Source organism: Ahaetulla prasina, chromosome 7 (assembly GCF_028640845.1).
Source record: "Ahaetulla prasina isolate Xishuangbanna chromosome 7, ASM2864084v1, whole genome shotgun sequence".
In the NCBI taxonomy this organism is placed as follows: Eukaryota; Metazoa; Chordata; class Lepidosauria; order Squamata; family Colubridae; genus Ahaetulla; species Ahaetulla prasina.
Window position 1 is genome coordinate 17122179 of NC_080545.1, and position 27455 is coordinate 17149633.

Sequence of the window (27455 nt, forward strand, 5' to 3'; positions counted from 1 at the left end):
AGATGACCTACAAGGTCCCTTCCAACTCCCTTATTCTGTTATTGCATCGGGGACAGACAGGAGTGCGGAGGCGTCGCAGGTCCCCGAAAAAGGGCTGCTGCGAGAGGCTCCCAGTGAAATCCACAACCACACCGCCTCCACGGCAAGCCCGGGCTTCTCCTTTAAGGCTCCGCCCTCCCGCCTGGGCCGCCGCCAGGGACTGAGGAGAAAGCAGCAGGCGAAGAGGCCGGCATGGCGGCGGGCGAGAACGACGCCTATGTGGCCTTCGTGGCTCTGCACGGGCCCGCGCTCAGCGCCTCCGCGGTGCCTCAGCGCTACTGGCCCAGCCTGTGGCGAAAGCTGGAAAACGAGGTGGGTGCCGCCCGAGGAACGCTTCCCCCGGGGAGGCGAACGAACCTTCGGGGGCCCTGAAAAAATCTCGGGAGGCCCTCCGAGGAAAGGCGCGCTGGGTATATATGGGGTCTCCGACGGGGCCAAGGAGGGGAATCCGGCGGGAAGAGGGGGGGAAAAGGGGTCTTTTCGCTGCCATCGCTCTGGAAGTTGGAGGGGTGGGGTGGGGAGGAAGCTGCCCTTTTCGCCTCCTTCATAACGTTGGCTCCGCTTCCCCTTCTTTTTCTCCTCAGGGGATTTGAGTCGTGGGGAGGTTTACCTCAGGGGATCTCCAACCTTGGTCCCTTTAAGACTTGTGGACTTCAACTCCCAGAGTTCCTCAGCCAGCTTTGCTGGCTGAGGGACTCTGGGAGTTGAAGTCCACAAGTCTTAAAGGGACCAAGGTTGGAGGCGCCTGGTTTAGCTTTCCTTGGCGACTCTCATAAAAAGAACGAAAAGAAAAAAAAAAGTCCCCGGAGTGGGAGAATCCCAAGTGTTTTTGTTTGGACTCTTTTTCTTTTTTTAACACAATGTCTCCGACCTTTGCGGCGCAACGGATGAAGGAAATCCTGCCCTTCTGGCTACTTACTGGCTGAGGCTGCTTAGCTCAGGTGGATATGGGTGGATAGTTAGTTGCTCGGGCAACAGGTCGGCTCAAGGAAAAAAAAGGATGACTCGGAGATTTAAAAACAAAAAAAAATCAGATCCGTTTTGTGTACAGTGGTGGTGGTGGTTGTTTTTAAACCATTTAATAGCTAAACAAATAATTCCCTTTCTATTCACTACGGCTGCATTACTATTAGTCTTGTCACGGTTCCCATCACCCATTTCTTCCCACTGATGACTGCATGTAATGTAACTTTGTTGCTTGTATCCTTGCGATTTATATTAGATATTGATTTTTATTTATTTATTTATTTTGTTTACATTTATATCCCGCCCTTCTCCAAAGACTCAGGGCGGCTTACAATGTATAAGGCAATAGTCTCATTCTATTTGTATATTTTTTTACAAAGTCAACTTATTGCCCCCCCAACAATCTGGGTCCTCATTTTACCTACCTTATAAAGGATGGAAGGCTGAGTCAACCTTGGGCCGGGCTCGAACCTGCAGTAATTGCAGGCTACTGTGTTCTAATAACAGGCTTCTTAACAGCCTGAGCTATCCCGGCCCTATTATTGTTTCCTGATTGCTTATTTGTTCCCTATGACTATCATTAAGATGATAATCTTAAGGGAACAAATAATCATTGGACAGACTTATGATTCTTGATGAACATATCTTTTCTTTTAGAATAGAATTTTTTATTGGCCAAGTGTGATTGGACACACAAGGAATTTGTCTTGGTGCATATGCTCTCAGTGTACATAAAAGAAAAGATACGTTCATCAAGGTACAACATTTACATTTATGTACACTGAGAGCATATGCACCAAGACAAATTCCTTGTGTGCCCAATCACACTTGGCCAATAAAAATTCTATTCTATTCTATTCTATTCTATTCTATTCTATTCTATTCTATTCTATTCTATTCTATTCTATTCTATTCTATTCTATTCTATTCTCTGTTCTGTTCTACATTCTGTTCCTATTTCTATTCTATTAATGGTATCTGACTCTTGGTGACTTTATAGGCAAGTTGAAGGCCACAAGTCTTAAAGGGACCAAGGTTGGAGACCCCTGGTTTAGCTTTCCTTGGCGATTGACCCACAGCTTTTTTTCCAATTGTATGTTCAACTTTGTATCAGATTTGATATTATCAAGCCAGCGAGTTCTTTTTCTTGCCTTTTCTTCTTTGTCCACTAACCATTTCTAGCACCGTTTGCCTTCTCCAATGAATTTGCAGGCATGACATTGCCAAAGTAAAATCCGACATTATCTTATGGATTAAGCTTCGTGTGATGTGTCTGTTTTTTTATAACGATTTATTTATTTATTATTTATTTTATTTGTCAACAAATACAAAAAAAAAACAAGTAACAGAGTACACACAGACATGGACACATGAAAATTTTTGGCACAAAAAAAAAGGATATAAATTGGCCATTTATAGCCATAAACACTTAGAATAATTACATATAATTGGGAACAGTAGGAAAGGGACAGTAGGCACGCTGGTGCGCCTATGCACGCCCCCTAACACTCCTCTGTTAGTTACTCTGGCTGTCCTTGGCATACACAATAATTTACCCCAACTTCACAGTTCAAAGGCATCAGTTCTTCAATCAGACATTTGTAGTGTCCAACTCTTCAACCATACATCATTATAGGGAAGACTGTTGCTCTAACTTGCCTGCTTTTTATATTTAAATCAATATCTTTGCTTTTCCAGATCTTACTCATGTTAACCATTGCAGAGCAGCCTAAGGTTTTGCTGCATTTGATTTTAGGAGTAGAACTGCCATCGTGAACAATTTTGGATCCAAGGAAGTTAAATTCTTGAACTAATTCAATTTCTTCTTTGTTGATTTTAAATGTTTCATGTCCATCTGCAGCTCTTTTCATTACCTTTGTTTTCCTCTTGTTAAGACACAGTCCTACTTTTTCACCTTCGTCCTTGATTTTCCAGATTGTTTTTTCCAGGTCTTTCTTATTTTCAGCCAGTAGTGTTATATCATCTGTATACCTCTAATTACTTATGGTTGTTCCCCCAATCTTCACTCTAACACCAGGCAGTTCCAGATCTAATTTCCACATGACCACTTCAGCATATAGATTGAACAAAAAAGGTGATAAAATACATCCCTGCCTAACTCCCTTACTGATTCTGAACCAGTCTGTGTCATTATTGCTTCCTGATCAGTGAACAGTGACATGATGAGGTGAGTTGGGACACCAAGATCATGCAAAGCTGCCCATAGCTCATTGTGTTCTACACAGTCAAAAGTTTTACTGTAATTGATAAAGCACATATAAAGATTTTTTTGGTATTCGCAAGCTTTTTCCATAATCCATCTAATATTGGCAATGCGATCTCAAGTATCATGCCCTTATCTAAAGCCAGCTTGTACATCGGCTGACTCTTGATGAAGGACATTCCGTAGCCTCTGCTTTAACAGAATCTTGCTTGCATGAGAAATCAATGCAATTGTACAATAGTTGGAGCACTCTTTGTCATTGCCTTTCTTTACTAATGGGATAAAAACAAATCTTTTCCAGTCCCGAGGCCATTGACATGTAATGCATGCATCTTGGCATAGGGTGATGATGTTGTTACCTGGCACTGGTCTTAGTAATTCCACAGATATTCCATCAATACCCGGGGCTTTCCAGTTAGTTCAGCAATTTCTCCATGCCCTAGTATACTTCTTCTTTTAAGATGTTTGGTTCTTTATTACTTGGGCTGTCATCATCATCATCTTGATGATAAGCCAATCTGCTATAGAGTCCTTTCGTATATTCTTCTCACCATTTCTTCAACTTCTGCTGGTCACTTAATCCATTCCCATTGTGGTTTGTAACAGATTATTGCCGGGCTGAAAAGCTGGATGTCATGACCTTAGTGCTATGTCTCTTCCTATTAGCTTCTTCCAGATGTTGACGCTGTTCTTCCCATTGCCTATTTTTGTCTTTCTTGGCTTCACATTGGAAAATTGCATTCAGCTTTTTAACTTTATCCTTACTACCTTTGGCTTCGGTCACCTTTCGCTTATCAACTATTTTGATGGCGTCATCAGATAGCCACTTGTTTATTCTGCTTGGTTTTTAGTATGACACATACTTTCCAGCAATTTCCATGATGTTTCTTACCTTGGATCTCTCACCACTGTTTGTTTGGGTCTTTCCCTTCTAAATTCAGTAGCTCAAGCCTGTTCTTAAGTTCTATGGCACACATAGATTAGATGTTGTTCACATTGAATTTTGGGGAGATATTTCCTTTTTTCACCTTGCACAGTTTAAGCATCAGTTTAGCCATGAATAGCTGATGGTCCAAGCTACAGTCAGAACCAGGAAGTGCCTTAATGGATGCAACTGAATCTTTCCAGCATTGTTGGCATAAAATGAAGTCTGTCTGGTTTCAATGTTGTGTATTTGGTGCTGTCCATGTGCATAAAATTTGCTTGTGTTACATAAGCCATGTATTCATTATGCTGAGATGTTTTTCCTGGCAAAATTGCAATAGACAATTGCTAACTTCATTCCATTCACCAAGCCCAAACTTGCCTACTATTCTTGCAAATTCTCCTTGGCCTACCTTTGCACTGAACTCACCCATAATATATCAAGATCCTTTTTTGATATTTGCTTGAGAGCAAATTGAAGGTCACTGTAAACAAGTTTTAATTTCATAATCATTCGAGTCTACAGTGGGTAGCGTAGATTTGTAGTATGGTGATGTTCAATGGCTTGCTTTGAATATGGATAAGTATGTGATCGCTGTATATTCTGTGATTCTCAACACATTTAGCTACTTATTTGCTTATGCAGAACGCAACTCCTTTTTGGCTGATGATATCATTTCCAGAAAAATAAACCATGAAATTGTCTGATTTCCCTTGGGAGTCCCTTGGGAGATAGGGCGGTATACAAATATGATTAAATAAATAAATAAATGATTTGTACAGACCACTGCCTGTCCAGTGTAACTCACCGATGCCAAGGATGTTTCTGTTAGCACTAATAATTTCTCTAATCGACCAAATTTAAGGCAGAACTAAAGTACGATTTCTTTATTGTGCCACAGTTGCCCACAAGAGGACTAGGTAGAGCAGTGAATTCAATTCAGAGTACAAACTTAGACTCAGTAAAACAACCATGTCTCTTTCCAAGACTGAACAGCTACAGCAGAAACTTCCCCAGCTCTGATCCCCTAGAAAAAGATGTAGCTGCTTTAATGAATCCCAGGCAAATGCTGTTGTGGTATTTTAAAGTACAGGAAGTCCTTGACTTACAACCATTCCTTTAGTGGCCAACTGAAGTTATAATGATACTATAAAAAAGTGACTTATGACTTATTCACATGATCATTGCAACATCTCCATGGTCACATGATCAAAATTCAGATGCTTGGAAACTGGCATGTATTTATGTCAGTTATAATGTCCCAGAGTCATGTGAACTTCTACGATGTTCTAATAAGCAAAATCAATGGGGCAGCCAGATTCAATTAATAACTGTGTTACCAACTGAACAACTGCAGTGATTCACTTAACAACAGTGATAAGAGAGGTCATAAAATGGGGCAAAACTCACTAAATTGTCTTGCTTAGCAATAGAAATTTTGGGCTGAATTGTGGTCATAAGTTGAGAATTACCTGTAATTCTGGCTGTGCTGGATTGGGTGGGAGGAAGAGTAGAATAAAGAAAGCAAAACAGGCATTTAAAAACACCCTGGAAGCCATGGCCAAACAGTTAAATCTTTTAACAAAGATTTTCACTGAGCTGAAACTTGATATTGCCATAACTTCATGGAATGCTTTTGTGAGACTGAGCTATTTTTCTATCCAAAATCTATATTGTCTCATTGATTTTGTGGGAAGTGGAGCAATTAGATACTCATAGTGAGTCATAGATTGAACCAAAGTTCAATCATTACCACTTTTATTTCTGCAGTCATGCAAGTGTCTTAGATGCTTTTTTCAAAAATAAAAAAAAAAGGTAGACAACACCACCACCAGATGGATTTGTAACTGGCTGACAAATTGCACTCGGCGTATAGTCCTCAATGGAACTACATTTACATGGAAGGAAAGAAGCAGTGGGGTATCCTGTGGTTCCCTTTTAGGCCCAGTATTCTTCTGCGTCTTCATAAACGATCTAGATGTGGGAATAAAAGTGGAACTCATCAGATTTGCAGATGACACTAAACTGGAATAGCCAATACTCCAGAAGATAGGCTTAAGATCCAGATGGATCTTGACAGATTTGAACATTGGACCCTATCCAACAAAATAAAACTTAATTTTTATGACTCAGAAATATCCGAACAAACAATATTCAGATTAATGAATATTGACCTGGTTATTTACGGGACCGCCTACTGCGACCGACGACCTCCCAGTGACCAGTGTGCTCCCACAGAGTGGGCCTCCTTGGGGTGCCGTCGGCTAGACAATGTCGACTGGCGACCCCCAGGGGGAGGGCCTTCTCTGTGGGGGATCCAACCCTCTGGAACGAATTACCACCTGGTATTCGCCAACTCCCTGATCTCCGGACTTTTCGACGCGAGCTGAAAATATGGCTGTTTCATCGCGCAGGACTGGCCTGATAGTTTTAATTGGGAATTTTAAATGGGTTTTAACTGGAGTTAGCCTAAATTTAAATATTTCATTTTAAATTATTTTAATGTTTGTAATATTGTTTTTTATATGGCTGTAAACTGCCCTGAGTCCTTCGGGAGAAGGGCAGTCTAGAAATATAAATAAATACATAAATAATAATAAATAATTTGCATCTCATAAAAAGGTATTTAAAGACCAGTGTTCTGGCAGACGAGCACAATTCAAAACACACTGACGATGTCTCCTCGAATGGTGACGAAACATTTGCAGCCAGATTGCCAAGCTTGAAGCTCAAACCAACAGCCTAGTTTCTATTATTGTTGTTATTACTTTTTTAAAAAACATATGCCACCTAGCTCCTTAACAGCAAGGCAGAGGTGGTTTGCCATTGTCATCTTGTAAGAAGATATTTTGATATCCACTTGTATTCTACAACCTGGTATTTCCTAATGAATATCCCCCTCAAGTGCTAGCTAGGTCAGATATTGCTTAGCTTTTCTGAGATTAGCCAAGTTTGGTTGGTGTTCCTACCTGCTCTAATGCTTTAAAAGGATATTTAACCATATTGATTTGTACTGTTTCCTCTTCAGTTGTCAATATCTTTGGTTATGATTCTAGGTCTTCGATGCTGGTGAATATTTTGGGATAATGCAGGTGGAGGAAGCAGATGAACCAAGAGGTAATGAAGAAACAGAGGAGGAACTGAAAAGGAAATCCAATCCTGGCAATGAACTTTGCTACAAAGTGATAATCACAAATGAAAATGGCCTTCAGGTATCAAATTGTGATAGGTGAGTTATTGCTTGAAAATACTTTTAAATTTTGTCATGCTTATAAAGTATCTGCAGGATTGGAATTCTAGTTAGTTTCCCAGTTAAATGGGGGAAGGAGAGGGCCAGGGGCAAGCCAGTTCTAATTCACATCCTTAACATCAGGACTGTCAAACTCCTGGCCTGTGGGCCGGATGCTTCCCACACTGGCCACATTTGGTTTAGTGAAGGGGGAAAAACTCCCGATACGTCACTTGAGAACACCGTGACGCCATGAGTTTTGACCCCCCCCCCACCCCCCGCATAACATCATCTCAGGAGGTATGTCTTCGTGATTCCCCCTTTGAATATCACACACAAATTTCCATTTTGCTGCAAACTTTTAGCAACATGAATGCTGGGAGCATCATGTACAAGCTGAGTGCTTTCAGCTGTCCCATCATTTTGCAGATGTGTTTTCAAATGTGACTTGTAACAGAATATTTTGCTTGAAGTTAAACTTCAGAAGTTTTTAACACTTGATGCTCAAGGCTTTTAATGGTTTAATGCCAGTTATTGATTCTTAAAAGAGCATTTCCCCCCACTGTTAAGTTTGGGAAATTAGGTAGGTGTCTCAGTTTTCCACAGTTGTGAGAGATCCAGGATGTGTGGGGTGTGGGACAGGATCTTCTCTGTCATTGCACCAAATGATCCCAATACTCTTCTTGGAGAGACCAAATTGGTGCTGATATAGTATATTTGTTCTTACTGCATTTTGTTAGTTATTTATTTACTTGGCTTTAATTTTATTTTGGGGTGGTTGTTGTTTTTTTGTAACCTGCAATAAGGTCCTCTGAATTTTAGGTGCACTAGTAATTATTTTAAATATCAATAAAAGTAAATAAATACATAAAAAGGTAATTATGGATTATATATAAAAAAGGATAATGATCATTAGTAATGAGCCATAGTGGCACAGTGGTTATAGTGAAGTCATGCAGGCTACTTCTGCTGATCACCGGCTGCCTGCAATTTGGCAGTTCGAATCTCACCAGGCTCAAGGTTGACTCAGCCTTCCATCCTTCCGAGGTGGGTAAAATGAGGACCCAAATTGTTGGGGGCAATAGGCTGACTCTGTAAACCACTTAGAGTGGGGTGTAAAGCACTGTAAAGCGGTATATAAATCTCAGTGCTATTGCTATTATTCATATTTTTAAACAAAAACGAAGCATGGATCAGCAGGGAAAGTGTCATTTCAGTTACGGGTATGTAGTTTTAGTAACAAAATGGATGTTATGTCAAAAGTTTTCAGAGAAAGAATTTGAAGGAGGGCAGCATCTGAAGGGCTGAGTTTTGTGGGCTAGGAGTCCTTTTGACTATTGGTGGTTGAAAGCCAAATGCACGGAAGCAACAGGACATAATTTATGGTATGTAGAATAAAAAAAGATGAGGCTTGGGGAGTTTGGAAAGTTTACATCTGCTATGGTAAATTTTCCAGTGGAAACGGAGAGAAAGAACCATATTCTTGCAGCGTTGTGCAGAGGGAAGCAACCTTATTTCATAAAAAGTCAAAAATAGGAAATACTTCCCTACTTGAAACTGCTTCTATTGGGAAGCGCTTTTAGACTTTGTGCTCAAAATAGGAATAAATTGAAAATCTGATTTGGGGATTTACTGATTAGATAAATTTGTTATTATAGAAATGGCTAGCATATACTAAATATGTGAAAGTAAAAAGGCTGTATTTTTATTCTACTGCACTGAAGACAGTTGCAAATTAATGGGTTTTTTTTCTTCTTTTTTCCCTTACCTCACACTTCCCCCCCTCTTTTTTTCCCTCCCCCATTTCCCTATTGTCTTGCTTCATTTGCATTTAACTTCAATAAAATTATATATAAGGTATGTGGGGAATACAGATAGTCTTTGGCTTACTACATTTTACGGAGTGACCGTTCGAAATTACAACGGCACTGAAAACTGTGACTTATGACTGTTTTTCACACTTACAACTGTTTCAGCATCCCCATGTTCACATGATCAAAGTTCAGATACACCTGGTTCATATTTATGATGGTTGCAGTGTCCCAGGCTCATGTGATCCCCTTTTGCAACCTTCTGACAAGCTAAGTCAGTGGAGAAACCAGCTTCTCTTAACAACCATGTTACTAATTTAACCACTGCAGTGATTTACTTAACAACTGTGGCAAGAATAATCATCAAATGAGGCAAAACTCACTTAACAACTGTCTCACTTAGCAATAGAAATGTTGGGCTCAATCGTGATCGTAAGTCAAGGACTACTTGTAGTCTGAAGTGGAAAAAGAATAAAAATAAGCTTCATCATCTTTTGCTTTGCTTTTAGACTTATATCGCTGCAGAAGTTTATGTTCTGTGAGCTTTATGTTTAACTTATCTTTGTCTTCCAAGCATTTTTCTTATTGATCATGCCTGGACGTACCGTGTGGAACATGCCCGCCAACAGCTGATGCAGGTTCCTGGCCTGCTTCACAGAATGGCCAACTTGATGGGAATAGACTTCCATGGAGAGGTTCCAGATGAGGCAGTCGTCAATCAAGTGTTAGAAGAAATGTGGAAATACAACCAGACCTATCAGCTTTCATGTGGGGTATGGTCATAAGAGAGGGAGTGAAGCTGCTAAAGATTTCTAGCTTTGGTGTTTTAAGTCAATTATCTTATGAAAGCATGCTGAACAGGGACATATCATCTCGTAAGAAGAGGTATCTGCAGAACATGAACTTTCAGCTTCAGGATTTTAGGGCTGCCTTTCCCAACCTACTGTCCTCCAATAGAATTGGATTTGATCCCCATGATTACCAGACAGCCTAATCAGTACTGAATAGTAGTAGCTTTCCAACCCAATTTAAAGAATACAAATCTAACAAAACAGCTTCCTTCAGAGGCAGGTGTTAAATATTTTTCAAGAGATAGGAGGAAGTGTGTTGGGTATCTGAAATCTGATCCAGCAGTGTGCTCTAGTTGCCAGCCCTATGAGTCTATGATTCTAATTACCTGTGTGACTTTCACTGGATATATTTGTGTAATGTTAAATAACAAGAAAAGTAAATCAGAAAACTGGGATTTCATAGCATTAAATGCCAAAGGGTCACCCAGAATTTCTTTCTGAAATCAATCATCCAGGTAGGAAGAGAACTTTAGCAACACAGTGCCTCCACTGTTCAGCTGGAGGTCCTGTTTACAAGGATACAAAGAGCAATCTCAGCAGGTAGACTTGGGCAACCTGTCTGAACTTGAAAACTAAATAAGGTCAGAGTGATTAGTGTGAATGGGAAACCTTCAAGGGATTTCAAAGCTATATTGGAAAGCCAAAACATTCTAAAAAAGGCAGTAACATTTTTTCCCCCATATTCTTGCCAAGAAAAGTACAAGTATATTGAGCCGTGGTGGTGCAGTGATTAGAATGTAGTTCTACAGGCCATTTCTGCTGACTGCCAGCTGCCTGAAATTCGACAGATCGAATCTCACCAGGCTCAAGGTTGGCTCACCTTCCATCCTTCCGAGGTGAATAAAATGAGGACCCAGATTGTTGGGGGTAATATGCTGACTCTGTAAATCACTTAGAGAGGGCTGCAAAGCACTGTGAAGTGGAATAGAAGTCTAAGTGCTAGTGCTATATGTTCATGAAGTGATCAGAAATCACATTTATCTTGAGATTTGGTTGTAATTTTAAAAATCATTGAGATGATTAGGAAAGGAAATATTTAAAAAAATGAAATGTAATAGAAGTACATTGTGTTGCCATGGTATATTAAAGTAACTTCTTATTGATGCATCCTTGCTTTTTTTTTTTTTTTTTTTAAACAGACAGCTGAGGAGAAAGTCCCAGTTTGGTACATTATGGATGAATTTGGATCCCGTATCCAGCATTCAGACGAGCCCACTTTTGCAACAGCACCTTTGTTTTACATGCCACAACAAATTGCTTTTACTATTCTCTGGCCCTTAAGAGACCTTGAGAATGGTGGTAAGTATATCTGGGTTCCCATTCTGCTTTTGAAATAGGATAAATGTTCAGTATATCAACGGCTTGTCAATTCAATATTGATTCTTTGAAAACTGGATAGGGGGTGCATTTTATGGCCTTCCTTCAAAGCACTGCTTTTGTCATTGAAATCTCTATTGGAAGGAAAGTGGAGACCATATTTGTATGCATGTGTTTATAGTCCCAATCCAGCCCCATATACTTCCTTAAAAATACACAAAACTCAAAAAAATCCTGGCATCAAATCCCAAACATACTGTAGAATAGAGGTGTCAAACTTGCGGTGTCACAGCAGCGTCACGTGACATATTGCAACCTTTTTCCCACTTCACTAAACCAGGCGTGGTCAGCACATGACGCATCTGGCCTGTGGGCCGCGAGTTGACAGCTCTGCTCTAGAAGATCTCAGTTTACCTACTTCCAGAAGGTGGCTAACTCCTTTCTCTGAAAAGAATATCCCCCACTAAACCAAGTTAAAGGTGATAAGATTTTGCTCTGCTGGTAGATTTGGGGGTGATTTTAAGTCTTAATTGTTCAAAAGGAGGCAATAGCAACATATCGCCTTCTCCTTCACCTCCATCCCCAAAATTACATTGTTGAAATGCAGAATGTATCAGCAGGAATGCATTTTGGCAGCAAAGGATTTTGTGTTCAGTTCAGTTCTGGAATTTACAACAAATTTTGATATTCAGTCTTATGCAACCTCAAATAGGTGCCTTATTCTATCAGCCAGGTTTTGAGGAGAATCCCAGAACTCTGCTCTTTTGTCTACTTCTATGTTCACTGCAGAGTTTTGAATTCTTTCCATTCTTTTCTTTGCAGAAGAAGTAACCCGGGATTACGCCTATGGGGAAACTGATGGTTTAATTAGAAAATGTCGGCTGCTGCCATGGAGATCCAGTGAACTGCTCAATATCAGCTGTTTTATCACTGAACCCTCAGATGATCACTATCGGGTATAATTTTTTTTAATAAGAAAAGATAGTCAATAATTCATCTAATTTACCTATAGACTTACCAGAGCTTCATTCTAGTGACTTTTCATCTGGAGGTAAGATACAGACATTTTTTTGTGGTTTCAGACATTCCATTCTTTTAATTAACAAAAAAAGGAGATATTTCAAGCTATTGCTGAAAATCTAGTCAAAGAAAACTGCAGAGACTAGCCCAGGCAGTTATCAGGAATCAACACTGACTTGAAGGCACAGTGGGTGTGGGTGTGCTCGCACGCATACACAAACACACACACAAACATACATATTCATAAACATCATATTGAATAGCATTGTGGATGATTTAAAAAATAATTCAACTGTATATTTAATACCAGCATCACTTTAAAGGAATTGTGTCTTTTTTCAGACTTCCACAAAAATCTAGGAGCGAAAGATACAGCTGCTTTAATGAGCTGGCTTACTAGAGCTCATTTGATTACTGTGATTCCCAAACCAAGGAACATTGTTCTGAGGAAATAATGAAATGTCCTTTCTAGGGACAGTGAAGACCTGAGGGAACCTGGCAATGCAAGAGCAGTAGTGATACGAGGGAGGGAGGGAGGGAGGGAAGGAAGGAAGGAAGGAAGGAGAAGAAGAAGAAGGAGAGTCAGGGAAGCTTGAGGGTATAATTCTCCCTTGCAGCCACTAGGATACATTTGTGAATTTTCTCCTCATAGCAACAGCAATCAAACTGGGGCAAAAAGATCAAAATAAACTCTCTACAGGACTCTTAATAATTATAACACCAGTTACATATTTGTGAACACCTCGAAATGAACAAAGTGAATACTAAACAACAGCATGAGTTTGTTAACCCTAACCCTAACCCTAACCACACTCTGCATATAAACCTTAATCTACATGGAGGGAAGAATGCAGCAGGATATCTCCAAGTTCAGTATTGGGTCCAATCACCTTCAACATCTTCATAAATTACCTAGTTGAGGAGATAGACCCATTTCCCTGGATATAAGTCCTGTTCAGGATGGTGTGGTGTTGGATACTGAAAATAGTTCTTAACAAGCATGGTAAATGTAGTGTGGACTCCATAGACAATGTTTTTTTACTCAAAAGCCCATATTCTTTGGTTATTTGTTGGGTAGCTTTAATTGTAGCCAGCTCCTTTCCTGACCACATCACCCTTTTTTGCCCAGTAGGCTACAAAGTGAACAGTTCGTTCATGTTGAAGTTCAGAAGTGATTGCTTGCAATGGGTAACGTGAAATTAAAACTGATGGGGTTCTATATTTGTTTGCATTTTAGGCTATACTAACTGAAAACAAAGAAAAACTGCCTACTTCAATAAAGCGTCCCATTTATGAAAAGAACAAAATCTTCCAGTATGTATTTCCAAATGTTTTTGCCTTCTAGATAAGCATCTAACCGCCGTGGTTATGTTTAAACATTTCAAAGAGCTTTTTCAAAGAATGATAGATTCCATTTTGTCTAATTTGGTGATCTAAGATGTAGATTCTAATTAATCCTTTTTCGTACGGAATGGGCAATTTCAACAAGATACAGAGAAGCAGAAGTGAAGAGTGTTACTCTTAAACTTTTTGCAACAATGAATTTGTATAGGAATACACAAAGAAAAGATGATGGAAATAAATAGAAAATATATTACTGTGAAAGTAATCAAAAGAAAAAGGCTTTGGTGTGTCCAGTCCTCAAGAAGCTGTCACTGAACCCTACCATTCTAAACAATTTTGTCCAGTCTCCCACCTCCCCTTTTTAGGAAAGGTGTTTGAGAAGGCAGTTGCATTGCAACTTCAGAGAATCTTGGAGGGAAATAGATTATCTGGATCCTTTTCAGTATTGGTCACACTCTTGGATGAACTCTGGCAAGAGCGGAATAGAGGTGGTGCATCAATTCTTGCTCTTCTTGATCTCTCAGCAGCTTTCCTTTAGCCCTGAATGTCTTCCCTTTGCCCTTTCACTAATTTTAATAGTCTTTCATCACCCTTGTCTCCTTATAATTTTTAGCTTTTATAGATACTGTTTTATATTTTAACATTTTATTGTACATACCCTGTTTCCCTCAAAACAAGACATCTCCTGCTAATAAGCCCAATCGGGCTTTTGAGTGCATGTGCTAAAATAAGCCCCCCCCCCCAAATAAGCCCTCCTCGAAAATATTTAAATGCATGCGCAGATGGTCCCCGCCATTTCCTCTGGTTAGGGTTAGGGAGACAGAGCTGGAAATCAGGTAAGAAAAGCAAGAGGAGGCCTGTCTTGCTCCATGCACCCGAAAATAAGGCCAAGCGCTTATTTCGGGGTTCAAAAAAATATAAGACAGCGTCTTACTTTCAGGGAAACACGGTACTTCCCAGAATCCCTGTTTGAGGGAGATGAGCAGTTCAAAAATGTGAAAAATAAAATGCTAACACGAGAGGTGATACTCTTACATGACTCTTTGATGACTTGTATTGTCTTCCAGTTTTCAAGCCGATTTTGAACTGCTTATTAACTTGAATTGCCTGAAATAAATTATTGGGGGGGGAGGGGAAATTTCCCATATGTCTGCCCAACTGCTTAATATTACATGGTTTAGATAGCAACTCAGAAGGGTTGACGTACAAATTACTCTCCACAGTAGAATAGAAATATTTCTCAGGAGCGTCAGGTGTGTTACAATTTCTGAATTGCATAATCTATGTTCACTTCCCCAATCTTTCTGTTAGAGTTTACACCGATCTCCAGCAGGTGCGTCAAAACCTGAGTCACCCCCGTTTTGAGTTTACGGACTTGGAACAAGAAGCTGATATTCTCTACATCTTCTCCCACTTCAAAGATTACAGGTTACACAGCTATTTCCCTGCAAGTAACAATTATTTTTAACCTATTCAGTATCTATATATTTGACTTAGGCGTCCCCTGTGCTAAATGCTTTCCTGCTCTTTCAGAAAACTAAGTGAAGAAAAACCTCATGTGATGGTGAATCAGTTTCCGTGTGAAAATCTTCTCACCGTGAAGGACTGCCTGGCCTCCATTTCAAGAAGAGTTGGGGATTCAGAAGGGCCAAAATGGCTACCTCATACTTTTAATCTTTGTACAGAACTGCCACAGTTCATCAGTTTCTTTCAGCAGCGTGAAAACAGGTACAGGGCAGCTATGCATTTTCATCTTCCCTAATGTTAGTGTTCATTCTTACTTTGCAGATGCCAGATGGAGAGAAATAAAAGGGGTCTTTATGACACCTCCAGGAGTATTCATTTTTCCTAGAGATGGGAAGCAGAATAATGCCTCATTCTGTGTGATGCCTCTGAAGTTTTCTAGTTTATAACATGGAGAGAAAGGGACAGAAAATTAGATATAGATGGGTGGGATTCAGCCAGTTCGGACCAATTCGGGCATACTAATAGCTCTGACGATTAGCTGGAGTGAACCGATTTTCTCCGACGATCAGGTGGGCCTGCCCCTGCACGCTTTACTTACCTTTATCCTCACAGCTGATTCGCGCAACAGAGCGGATTGCCACACCTGTATTAGTCCCCAGAAGTAACATGGAAGTTTAGTTTTGTCAAGGCTGCATGCCTACGCAGAAGGAAATACACAATCACCTGCTGGTTGTTAAACCAGCAGGATCTCACCACTAAATATATATTTTATCTACCTCCCTGTCTCCCTGCCTGCTTGCCTGCCTACCTACATACACACACACATCAACCTAATTGTTGCCTACAGAGAAAACAAATCCATCACAAAACTTACTTGAACTCAAATTTCTTATTGACTAAGGCTCTGTTAGTTTGTATTAGACAATAGCTCTCTTCACATATCTTCAGTTGAACATGTGACTAGCAAGAGTGGGCCTCTCCCTTTAGGTCAGGTATGCTGATATTACTATAAATTGATGGGAGTTCATGGGCAAAGCAGAATAATGAGTTGGCATAAACAGCTTGAAGCTTCCACATGAGTAGGATTCCAGTTCATGTGAAAGCATTCAAATAGCAAAGAGATGTTTCTGTTATAGACACTTTACCTTATAATTATGATGATTACTAGCTCACTGGTAACTAGTGCATTTATTTAGATTTGTATGTATGCATTTATAAGTACGTATTTAGATTTATACTGTGTCTTTTATTCAGGAGCTCAAAAGAGCTTTCCCCATTCCAATATGGTAGATTGGACCTAGAGAGTGACTAATTCAAAGTCACCTTGTGAAATCCCATGGCTGAGGTTCAATTTGATCCTGTCTCCCCAGCCGTGATCCAACACCTAAATCCATTTGCCATGCTGATTTTCCACATGTATATCTACAGGAATAATTTGGGTTTCTTTTTTTGTTATTGCAAGTCATTAAAGTAAAAGTTGGTAAATATCTCACCCAATTTCAATGTTCTGTCCATACACCGCTCCTGCACAATCTTGGTTCCCAATTGTCCCAGCTTCATGACTGCCGGCAATAGTGGCAGTGTCTGCTGCTGTTCAGGAAGAACTGCTTTGGACTTAACGAGGAATTTGCGGATTCCTTGTGGTCAGCAAAGCGCCTCTCCTTCCTTCACCATCCCTACAAGACGGCTGTGACCCTGAAGGGTCTCCCCCACAGCGGTTACCAGCTGGATTTTCGCAGGGTTCAGCAGAGCCCGCTATTTTCCAGCTGTTCTTGCCGAGGTTGCAACCGGAAGTCAGAAATAATTTGGGTTTCTTAATCAAAGGATTGGAATTAAATAAAACAAACATTAAACTTGTGACACCATGATAAAAAGTTGATCTGACGCTGAAAAGACGCTTACCTTCAAACTTAAACACAATGCCCTTTCATTTGTGGATTCTAATCTAGAGGAAAAGACAATCATTGGATCTGCAAACCATGGAATCTGGCTAGAAGTCTGGACACTCACATCACCAAGAACCTTAACAACATCATCAGACAGAGAGAAAGCATCCCTAAGGTCAGAACAAAAAACGTTTTGCAAAAAAAAAATGGTTGCTCTTTTATTGGAAAAATCTGAAGCAAATCAAGCTTTCTTTTTCCTTCACTCCTTCCTTTTGGGGCTGGTAAATTACTGAAGTCCTCGGCTTACAACCATTTGGTTAGAGGCTATTTGAAGTTACAATGGCACTGAAAAAGTCACTTATCGTTTTTCACGCTTACAACAGTTGCAACATCTCCATGGTCACGTGATTAAAATTCAAGCACTTGGCAACTGGCATGTATTTATGACAGTTGCAGCATCCCAGGGTCATGTGATCCTAATTTGTAACCTTCCTGGCAACAAGCAAAGACAATGGGGAAGTTGGATTTGCTTAACAAGTGTGGCAAAAAAGATTGTAAAATAGGGCACACCTCCCTTAACTACTGCCTTGCTTCAACAGAAGTTTTGGACTCAGTTGTGGTCATAAGTTGAGGATAAGTTCAGATCGCCGCTCACCATCGCTGTCGTGTCCCATTCCTCCGCTGACGGCTGGGTCAGGGAAATCCGAATCAGGCTTGCCTCTGCAGCTCTGCCCAAAGTCCTAGCAAAGTCCTCAGAGCAGGCAGGAGACCAGTAAGTGACTTCAGCAAGATAAGTTCGACTTTGCCTGACTCAGAGACTGCCAGAAAGCAGATCCTTTATATAGGCCATGGGGTGTGGCTCCATGACTCAGCACTCATTAAGGCCTGCCCCTCCCTTCCTTCTGTTGCCTCCGCCTATCCAATCTTCTGATGCGAGGGTCACTCCAATCAGCTGTTGTTGGAAGTAAACTTTCCTCAGGCTCACCTGCTGTGGAGGAGGGGGAGGGGTCTAGCTGCTCCGTTTGCCTGGGCATGGAGCCAGGGCTGGGGCCGGGGGATGCTCCCTCCTCTGCAGCCTGCTTGGGCATGGAGCCAGGGCTGGGACCGGGAGGTGCCCCCTCCTCTGCAGCTTGTCTGGGCATGGAGACAGAACTGGGGCCGGGAGGCATACATTCCTCCGTGTTCGGGAGCAGATAAGAAGGCCCCGGCTGCGGTGAGAGCGGACAAGATACAACAACCGCAGGGAGACGGAACCAATGTGTTGGTTCCGTCCCAGGCGCCTGATGGACCCCGAGAGGTTCCTGACGGAGCTTGGGCCGTTTCCTGAGGATCTGGCCCACGGCACGACTGAAGAACTAGTTGCGGCCTGGGAACAGGCCGCGGCTGGGGCTTTGGACCGTGTCTTGCCTTTGCGGCCTCTGACCCGGCGCAGATCTCAATTGGCTCCTTGGTTTTCTGAGGAGCTGAGAGAGATGAAACGCCGGAGAAGATGCCTAGAGAGTACATGGAGGTCCAGCCGTTCCAAGGCTGATCGGACACTAGTTAGGTCTTTTTCGAAAACCTACCTAGTGGCACTGAGGGTGGCGAAGCATTATTACGTTTCCACCCTCATTGCGTCGGCAGATAACCGCCCGGCCGCCCTGTTTCGGGTGACCCGCTCCCTCCTACATCAGGGGGGGCGGGATGACCCCTTGCAGGGACGTGCCGAGGAGTTTAGTGGTTATCTATACGATAAAATCGCTCAGCTTCGGGATAGTCTGGACCAAAATTGCGATGATCCAGGTGAGATGACTGAGACGCGTCTTGTTGATATTGTGTGGGATGAGTTTGATTCTGTGGCTCTCGAGGACGTGGATAGGTTACTGGGGAGGTTACATGCCACTACATGTTTACTGGACCCGTGTCCCTCCTGGCTGGTGCTGGCCACTCAGGAGGTGACATGAGGCTGGCTCCGGGGAATTATAAATGCTTCTTTGTTGGAAGGGGTCTTTCCCACTGCCTTGAAAGAGGCGGTGGTGAGGCCCCTCCTCAAGAAGCTTTCCCTGGACCCAGCTATTTTGGGTAATTATTGTCCAGTCTCCAACCTTCGCTTTGTGGCGAAGGTTGTAGAGAGTGTGGTGGCATGGCAGCTTCCCCAGTACCTGGATGAAGCTGTCTATCTAGACCCGTTCCAGTCCGGCTTCCGATCCGGATATAGCACGGAGACAGCTTTGGTCGCGTTGGTGGATGACCTCTGGAGGGCCAGGGATAGGGGTTGTTCCTCTGCCCTGGTCCTATTAGATCTCTCAGCGGCTTTCGATACCATCGACCATGGTATCCTGCTGCACCGGTTGGAGAGTCTGGGAGTGGGAGGCACCGTTTATCGGTGGCTCTCCTCCTATCTCTCTGACCGGTCGCAGACGGTGTTGACAGGAGGGCAGAGATCGACCGCGAGGCGCCTTACTTGTGGGGTGCCTCAGGGGTCGATTCTCTTGCCTCTCCTGTTCAACATCTATATGAAGCCGTTGTGCGAGGTCATCAGTGGCTTTGGGGTGAGTTACCAGCTGTATGCTGATGATACTCAGCTGTACTTTTCCACCCCAGGCCACCCCAACGAAGCTGTCGAAGTGCTGTCCCGGTGCCTGGAAGCCGTACGGGTCTGGATGGGGAGAAACAGACTCAGACTCAATCCATCCAAGACAGAGTGGCTGTGGATGCCGGCACCCCGGTACAGTCGGCTGCAACCGCGGCTGACTGTTGGGGGCCAGTCATTGGCCCCAACAGAAAGGGTGCGCAACTTGGGCGTTCTCCTGGATGGACGGCTGTCGTTTGAAGATCAGTTGGCGGCCGTCTCCAGGAGAGCCTTTTACCAGGAGAGCCTGGTTCGCCAGTTGCGCCCCTTTCTTGACCGGGATGCCTTATGCACAATGACTCATGCTCTCGTCACTTCTCGTCTAGATTATTGCAATGCTCTCTACATGGGGCTACCCCTGAAGTGCACTCGGAGGCTCCAGTTAGTCCAGGATGTGAGGGGTCTGTAGATACTTTCACAGCCCTCTTTGACTTATGCAGTATACAGGTCCTCAATGGAAAACAGATTGATAGCAATTGTTTTTTCATATATTTTTTTCAAAAAAAAAGGGGGGGGGGAGATCTATTGTGACATTTTGTATTATGTCATAAACTGATAATGCTTATGTCATAATACATTTTGTAAAATTTGCAAAATTCCACACAGAAGTCATGGGTACCAGATGTTGGGTGCATTTTGTAACTTGGCCCATCTGAGGTACCTTGGTTGAAAATGTTTTGCCCTAAGGTGCTTCACTTTACCCAGGTAAAGATTACAGGAAAGAGTTTTAGTACATATGACTTATGACCAAAATTGAACCCAAAATGTCTGTTGCTAAGCAAGACAGTTGTTAAATGAGTTTTGTCCCCCATTTTACAACCTTTCGTGCCACAATTGTTAAGTGAATCACTGCAGTTGGTAAGTTAGTAACAGGGTTGTTAATTGAATCTGGCTTCCCCCTTGATTTTGCTTGTCAGAAGGTCGCAAAAGGGGACCTTCTGACCCTAGAACCCTGCAACCATCCTGAATAAATGTTTGATTATGTGGCCAAGGGGATGCTGCAATGGACATAAGTGTGAACAGTCACTAAATGAATGGTTGTAAGTCAAGGACTACCAGTATTATGTAGATGCCATTCATTTTTTCTCTTTATGTTCCTAAATTCTACTGGGTTTTTTATTATTCTGGGAAGTTGACACAGCTTACCTATTTAAAGAGTTTCAAGTTTCTCATCTTTCAAAATGGCAGGTTTTAAATTTCTTTAGAATCTGTAGTCGCTACCTTGTTTTGAAGAGTTGGTTCAGAATTATAAGCTACCTTGCATGCCCAAGATTGCCTGTGTTCTAAGCAAAATTTATTTCTATCTTTTTGAAACAATTTCTGCTCTTTTAGGTAGTGTCTAAATATATTGAAAATCCGGTTTTGTTTCATCTTGAAGATGTGGGACTGGTTAAATTTGATGTTCGATATATCGTGCTGCTGAGATCAGTTAACCCACTCAAACTGTATGTTTACGATGTGTTTTGGCTCCGGTTCTCAAATAGGTAATCATCATCTTCTACAGTGGTATTAAGCTTGTGGGATTTCTGAATTTCATAAACTAACTTTGTGTCCCTGTCTGGTTTTTTCCCCTCTTTAAGGCCATTTTCACTTGATGATTTAGACGATTATGAGAAGCATTTTACTGTTATGAATTATGACCCTGAGATATCTTTAAAGCAAGTAAGTAAATGATAAAGGAAAATGAGAAGTTGCCTTCAAACTGTGATAACGTTAGTATATCAGGATGCATGTTAGGTTGAAGGTTGAGGCCGTAGGACTGGATCAGTCAGGACTGCTTGTGGGTAACCCTTTGGAAGATAAGCACATCTAACTTTAAATGATTGTCCAGAAATATCCATAGTGCTGCCCTTGTTTCTTAGAAGATACAAATGTGTAAAATACCTACCAAAGCTTTAAAAAATATCATTCCAGGAGTTGTAGTTTGTATTGTTTCTCATAACACAACAATATGGATTGATGTTTGAATGAATATGCTAAATAAGTATGTTCCAAGAAAAACTTGTTTGAGGCAAAATGCAGTTAGTCTGTAATGAGGCAGCCAAATACTATGATGAAAAAAAGGCTGATTAACCAAGCTGAATTTCTTTTCCTTAATCTTTGGATAATCCGACAAAATTTATAATTGGGTAAGTATTTCAAAATCATCCATGAGAGTCATTCCTTGAAACGCTAGCTGTACTTTGAAGGTCTTTCAGATTTTTATAAAACAACCAGTGGGGAAAGAAGAAATTCTACCTCAGAAAGTTAAAATAAAAGCAAGGGAGAAAATATATAATCAAATCGTTTTTGATTTGCAGATCCATTATAATGAATTTATTCCACTTTTTGAGAAGCAGTACTCAGAATATTCTTGGAAAACTGTTGAAGTAAGTTACTCTTGATTTATTTTTTTTCCTCATCTTGCTTCCATTTGCTGTTATAAATCACTTAAAATCTAATTGGAATTTTAAAAAATTAACAATTAAGAATTTTAAAAGTAATTAAAAAATAAGCAAAAATTAACTTTTAATTATTATTTCAACTTTAACCACAAGAGAGGGAGCAAAAGTCTAATTTTAAAAGAAGGGACCCAAATGATGCACAGTATTGAAAATATCTTTTTAAAAATTAATATCAAATGTTATATTTTAAATTATTTATAATTTAAAGAAAGAAGGATCCCAAGGCTACAAAATTAGAAAAAAGTCTAAAAAATAAGACCAATGCTCTCTACATGGGGCTCCCCTTGAGGGGCATCCGGAGGCTCCAGTTAGTTCAGAATGCAGCTGCGCGGGTGATAGAGGGAGCCCCTCGTGGCTCCCGTGTTACACCTATCCTGCGCAGACTGCACTGGCTACCTGTGGCCTTCCGGGTGCGCTTCAAGATGCTGGTGACAATCTTTAAAGCGCTCCATGGCATAGGGCCGGGCTACTTACGGGACCGCCTACTGCTACCAAATACCTCTCACCGACCCGTGCGCTCTCACAGAGAGGGACTCCTCAGGGTGCCGTCAGCTAGGCCGTGCCGTCTGGCGACACCCAGGGGAAGGGCCTTCTCTGTGGGGGCTCCCACCCTCTGGAACGAACTCCCTCCAGGACTTCGCCAACTTCCGGACCTCCGAACCTTTCGTCGCGAGCTTAAAACACACTTATTTATCTGCGCGGGACTGGATTAGATTTTAAAGTTATGGGTTTTAAGGGGTTTTTATTATTTATACTATTTTAAATTTGGGGCAATAGAATAATTAATTGTTTTAATTGTTTTTTAATCTGTATTTATATGTATTTTAACTGCCTGTGAACCACCCTGAGTCCTTAGGGAGATAGGGCGGTATATAAATTTGAAAAATAAAAATAAAAAAAATAAAATAAAAAATACCTTAAAACTGCAAAAAGAAAAACATAGTCTTCAAAAAAAAAATCAATTGTCAAAAGTCAGCTGGAAGGTGTTTATGTGATCCTGTGATGCTGCAGCTGTCTCAAATACATGCCGGTTGCCAAGCGCCTGAATCGTGATTGTGTGACTATGGGACCCTGTGGTGCTCACAAGCGCAAGTCAGAACTTCAAAGGGTTGCTAAATGAACGGTCATAAGTCAAGGGCTATGGGTACTACCATATTTTTCTGAGTATAAGACGCACCTTTCCCCCCCCCCAAAAGAGGGTGAAAATCTGGGTGCGTCTTATAGTCTGAATGTAGCCCTGCCCAGCCTCTGAAACAGAGGTTTCAGAGGCCGAAAAAAAGCCTCTCAAACGGAGGTTTCAGAGGCTGAAAAAAAGCTTCTCAAATGGAGGTTTCAGAGACTGAAAAAAAGCCTTTCAAATGGAGGTTTCAGAGGCTGAAAAAAAACTAAGGCGCAGAGCTCACAACCAACAAACCTGTTGCTAAAGTTCACCACTGGGAACAGCTGATTGGGAGTATTCCGGGAGGCCGATCTACCCCCAATCAGCTTTTTTCTTATTTTCCTCCCCAAAAACTAAGGCGCGTCTTGTACTCTGGTGTGTCTTACAGTCTGAAAAATACAGTACTTATTCAGCATCATCATAAGTTTGAATAGTTGTTGAACGAATGGACAATTAAACAAGGACCACCTATATTGCCCAGAATAGATCCCTTTTTTGGTTTGTATAGTTGGAGTGATAATACACATTACGTTTTACGCCATATTTACAGGATCTCATTTATTTGATGGCTTCCCAAGTGGAGATATTATTGCTACCCTACAGAGTCTGTGCTGTTTTAAAGAAAACTATCTTTTTAATCTAACAGTTTTATTAATAAATTGGGGAGGGAGTGGGGGAGAAGAGGAGGTTAATGGTGCACATATTAAAAAAAAACCCATAGGATAGGCTGTTTCTTGCTTCAAATACCCTCTACTTCAGCATTAGCAGAAGTTTTGGGTTTCATCTCTCCTAATCCCCACTTTGAATGGGCAGAAGTCTTGCTGGTTGGAGCTCTCTGGAAATCTTGTAGGAGAAGTTCATCTCAAGGATGTTAGAATAGAATAGAATAACAGAGTTGGAAGGGACCTTGGAGGTCTTCTAGTCCAGTCCCCTGCTCAGGCAGGAAATCCTATACCATATGGTTATCCAATCTCCTTAAAAACTTCCAGTGTTGGGGCATTTGCAACTCCTGGAGGCAAGTTGGTAACTTGCCCTTTTGCGAAAGCAAATGCACAGACACCTATCCTTTCTCAAGTCATGTTTTAACAGCTCTTGATTTTAAAAAAATGAAAAAGTGCCCAGATGCATCGACATCTGCATTTCTTGTTGTCCTTAGGAAGACATCTTTAAGGCATTTGTTGAGTTATTCCGAGCAGTTTGTGCCAAACCGGCCCCCCTTGGCATCTGTGATTATCCGTCTTCACGAGCGATCTATGCCATTGACCTGATGTTGAAATGGGAATCATCTGGTAACGGTGAGTCTTAGCGCCTGTTTGATTTTACTCACAGATGGTTTGGGGACTATTCTGAAAGTCATCAAAGTCTCATATAAAAATAAAGCTGGAATAGAATCCCAACCAACTGAGGGGAGTTTTATCCCCGTTATTAGTAGGTGGTATACTATTGTTGCAGCAGATTGGGGGGGGAGGGGGGGAAAGGACGGACAGAGACAAAATCCTTTTGTGATTGGTTTTTTTTTTAATGTGATTCAGTAGCCTGTGGTTTTTTTGCCCCCTCCGCCAAAAGGTTGCTTTTAACATGGCATCACGTTGCTTAAGAAATTAATTTTAAAAGAGGCAGTTTTTCTCAATCTTTTTTTCCTTTTGTTCATAAAGTGTGACATTTTTGGAATAGAATTTCTTTAAACTGAGCTAAAAGTTTGTCAGTGTGTGCACAGCGTCACTAATATTTTGACACAACCCAGAAGCAAAGTACAGGACACAGAGGTTTTGTCATTACAAACAGTGGTTTATATACAAGACTTCTATATACAGACATACACGTGGTAGGCACATAATCAGGCAAATAATCGATCTTCTTCAACTCTACACAGAGAACTACAATGCAGATAGAACACAAGGAGGAAAGTGATACATGAGGAGAGACAGACGCCCTCTCACGGCCTCCCTTATATAGACAGCTTCTTAAAGTGGCAATAACCCTTCTGACTCCTCCTCAGTTCATCATCTTGATTTACAACCTTACAACAGCTGGTCAGGTTTAAAACTTCATTAACCTGACAAAGTTTAATATATGGGTAAAAGATTGCATGCGGAAATAGTGTTTTCATTGAAGTGCTTCAAATTTGAGCCCTGGATTGTTATTTCAAGCTTAAAGCACTTCTAGCAGCTATTTTCTAAGATCCCAGAGAAATTCCTACTTCTTAACTAGCCTTCCTATACAGGTAGTCCTTGACTTACAACCACAATTGAGCCCAAAGTTGCTGTTCTTAAACGAGACATTTGTTAAGTGAGGGTTACCCCCTTGCTTGCCACAGTTGTTAAGTGAATCACTCCAGTTGATAAGTTCTTAACCCACTTGTTAAATGCATCTGGCTTCTCCATTGACTTTGCTTGTCAGAAAGTCACAAAAGGTGATCATGTGACCTTGGGACACAGCCACTGTCATCAATACCAACCAGTTGCCAAGCGTTTGAATTTTGATCACATGACCATGGGGATGCTGCAAAGGCCATCACTGTGAAAAATGGTTATAAGTCACATTTTTCAGTACTGCTGTAACTTTGAACGGTCACTAAACGAACTGTTGTAAATGGAGGACTACCTGTAACATGAATCACTGAAGTAGCCACTGTGGTGTTAAATATTAGGGCTATTGCAGGGGTACCAAACTGGCGGCCCGGAGGACCATGTTCCTCCCCAACCTCCTCACTGTCCAACTCTGTTGCCAGCTCTGCTGGCAGGCCACAATTACCTGGATGTATCACGCACAGGCCACACCCACCCCAGCTCCACGAATGGGAAAAATGTCATGAAACTTCATATGACGGCAACGTGACGCGGCGAGTTTGACACCTGTGAGCTATTGCAATTTAGAGACAGGCATTTTCTGTCCCAGGAAAAGTGGAACGGAGGGGAAAGGATTCCTTCCAGAGGTGGATTTCAGCAGGTTCTGACCAGTTCTGGAGAACCGGTAGCGGAAATTTTGAGTAGTTTGGAGAACCGGTAGTAAAAATTCTGACTGGTCCCGCCCCCATCTATTTCTCTGCCTCCCAAGTCCCAGCTGATTGGGAGGAAATGGGGATTTTGCAGTATTCTTCCCCTGTCACGCCCACCAAGCCACGCCCATCAAGCCATGATACGCCCACCAAGCCACACCACAGAACTGGTAGTAAAAAAAATTTGAAACCCGCCACTGATTCCTTCTGCAGTGTTGAGATAAGAGGAGGGCCTGGAGGAAAATCAATTGGGGGCCTTCTTCCTCAGTGAATTGCAGAGGAAACCTTCATCTTCTGGCAACCGGGCCGTTTCCTATTAGCAGTTTCTGCTTGCATTTCCCTTTTTTTTTTTTTATAGTTCACCTGGTATTTTTGTCTTCTAGGGAAGCAACGTATGCAGCCCCAGATTCTAGAGGTGAATTTCAACCCTGATTGTGAGAGAGCGTGCAAATACCATCCATCATTCTTCAACGATGTTTTCTGTACTCTCTTTTTGGATGAGCCCAACAACTGCCATGTGACTTCTATTGTTTAGGTCCACATAGCATAAGTTGATATTGAAGAATGGTATATTTCAGTTCTATGAGCTGCTTTGTGCAAATATTTCTCCTATAGCGTCTGTCAGAGCAAAATGCCCCTTGTGTCATATGGAATACATGCGCAATTTACATGCAAGAAGTAGTTTGCTTTTGAACAGATTCGCATCAGTCTGCTGAACTTGTCAAAGAAGGTATGCTTTTATATATATTAAAGATCACTGAGATTTAGTAGCCAACCGATTTCATTTTTTTTGCTATAATTAGCATTTTTATTTTTTTTCTGTGGAAGTATATCTGTATAGTGTTTTTCAGCCTGCTTTACTTTCTTGATATACTGCATTTGACGTCATTGAAGCTGTTATTTTATCCAACAGAATTATGTTCTCACCTACTCCCTTTAAGATGGTTTGCTTAAATAATAATAATAATAATGTGGAACAATCATTTCAAAAGCTTCAGCTGGCTCCTATGACCAGTGATATTTCAATTTTTTAAATAAACAATTATCAGCAAAGTATAAATAGTTTGACTTTTATGTCACATCCAACATTTTAATTTCAAGATAAAGATGAGGGTAGGGAAAGCCAAAGGTGGTTCTTTGTATCACAGATGTTTCTTTGGGCTG

The 27455-nt window shown here is 41.4% G+C and overlaps 1 protein-coding gene across 2 annotated transcripts; it reads left to right on the forward strand.

The window, feature by feature from the left end:
* Positions 1–65: 65 nt before the first annotated feature.
* Positions 66–27351, forward strand: TTLL12 (tubulin tyrosine ligase like 12). Of its 2 annotated transcripts, none has more exons than XM_058191896.1 (14): positions 66–351; positions 7211–7383; positions 9769–9967; positions 11185–11344; positions 12185–12318; positions 13620–13696; positions 15038–15154; positions 15260–15454; positions 17143–17254; positions 21023–21174; positions 21271–21352; positions 21991–22059; positions 24450–24588; positions 26675–27351. In XM_058191896.1, the coding sequence occupies exons 1-14, from the start codon at positions 232–234 to the stop codon at positions 26824–26826; spliced, it is 1881 nt and encodes a 626-aa protein (XP_058047879.1). In that variant the 5' UTR covers positions 66–231; the 3' UTR covers positions 26827–27351. The 2 variants fall into 2 exon arrangements, with proteins under 2 accessions (XP_058047879.1, XP_058047880.1); XM_058191897.1 differs by lacking the exon at positions 66–351 and adding an exon at positions 8647–8768 and having other exon boundaries at positions 7246–7383.
* The last annotated feature ends 104 nt before the right edge of the window (positions 27352–27455 follow it).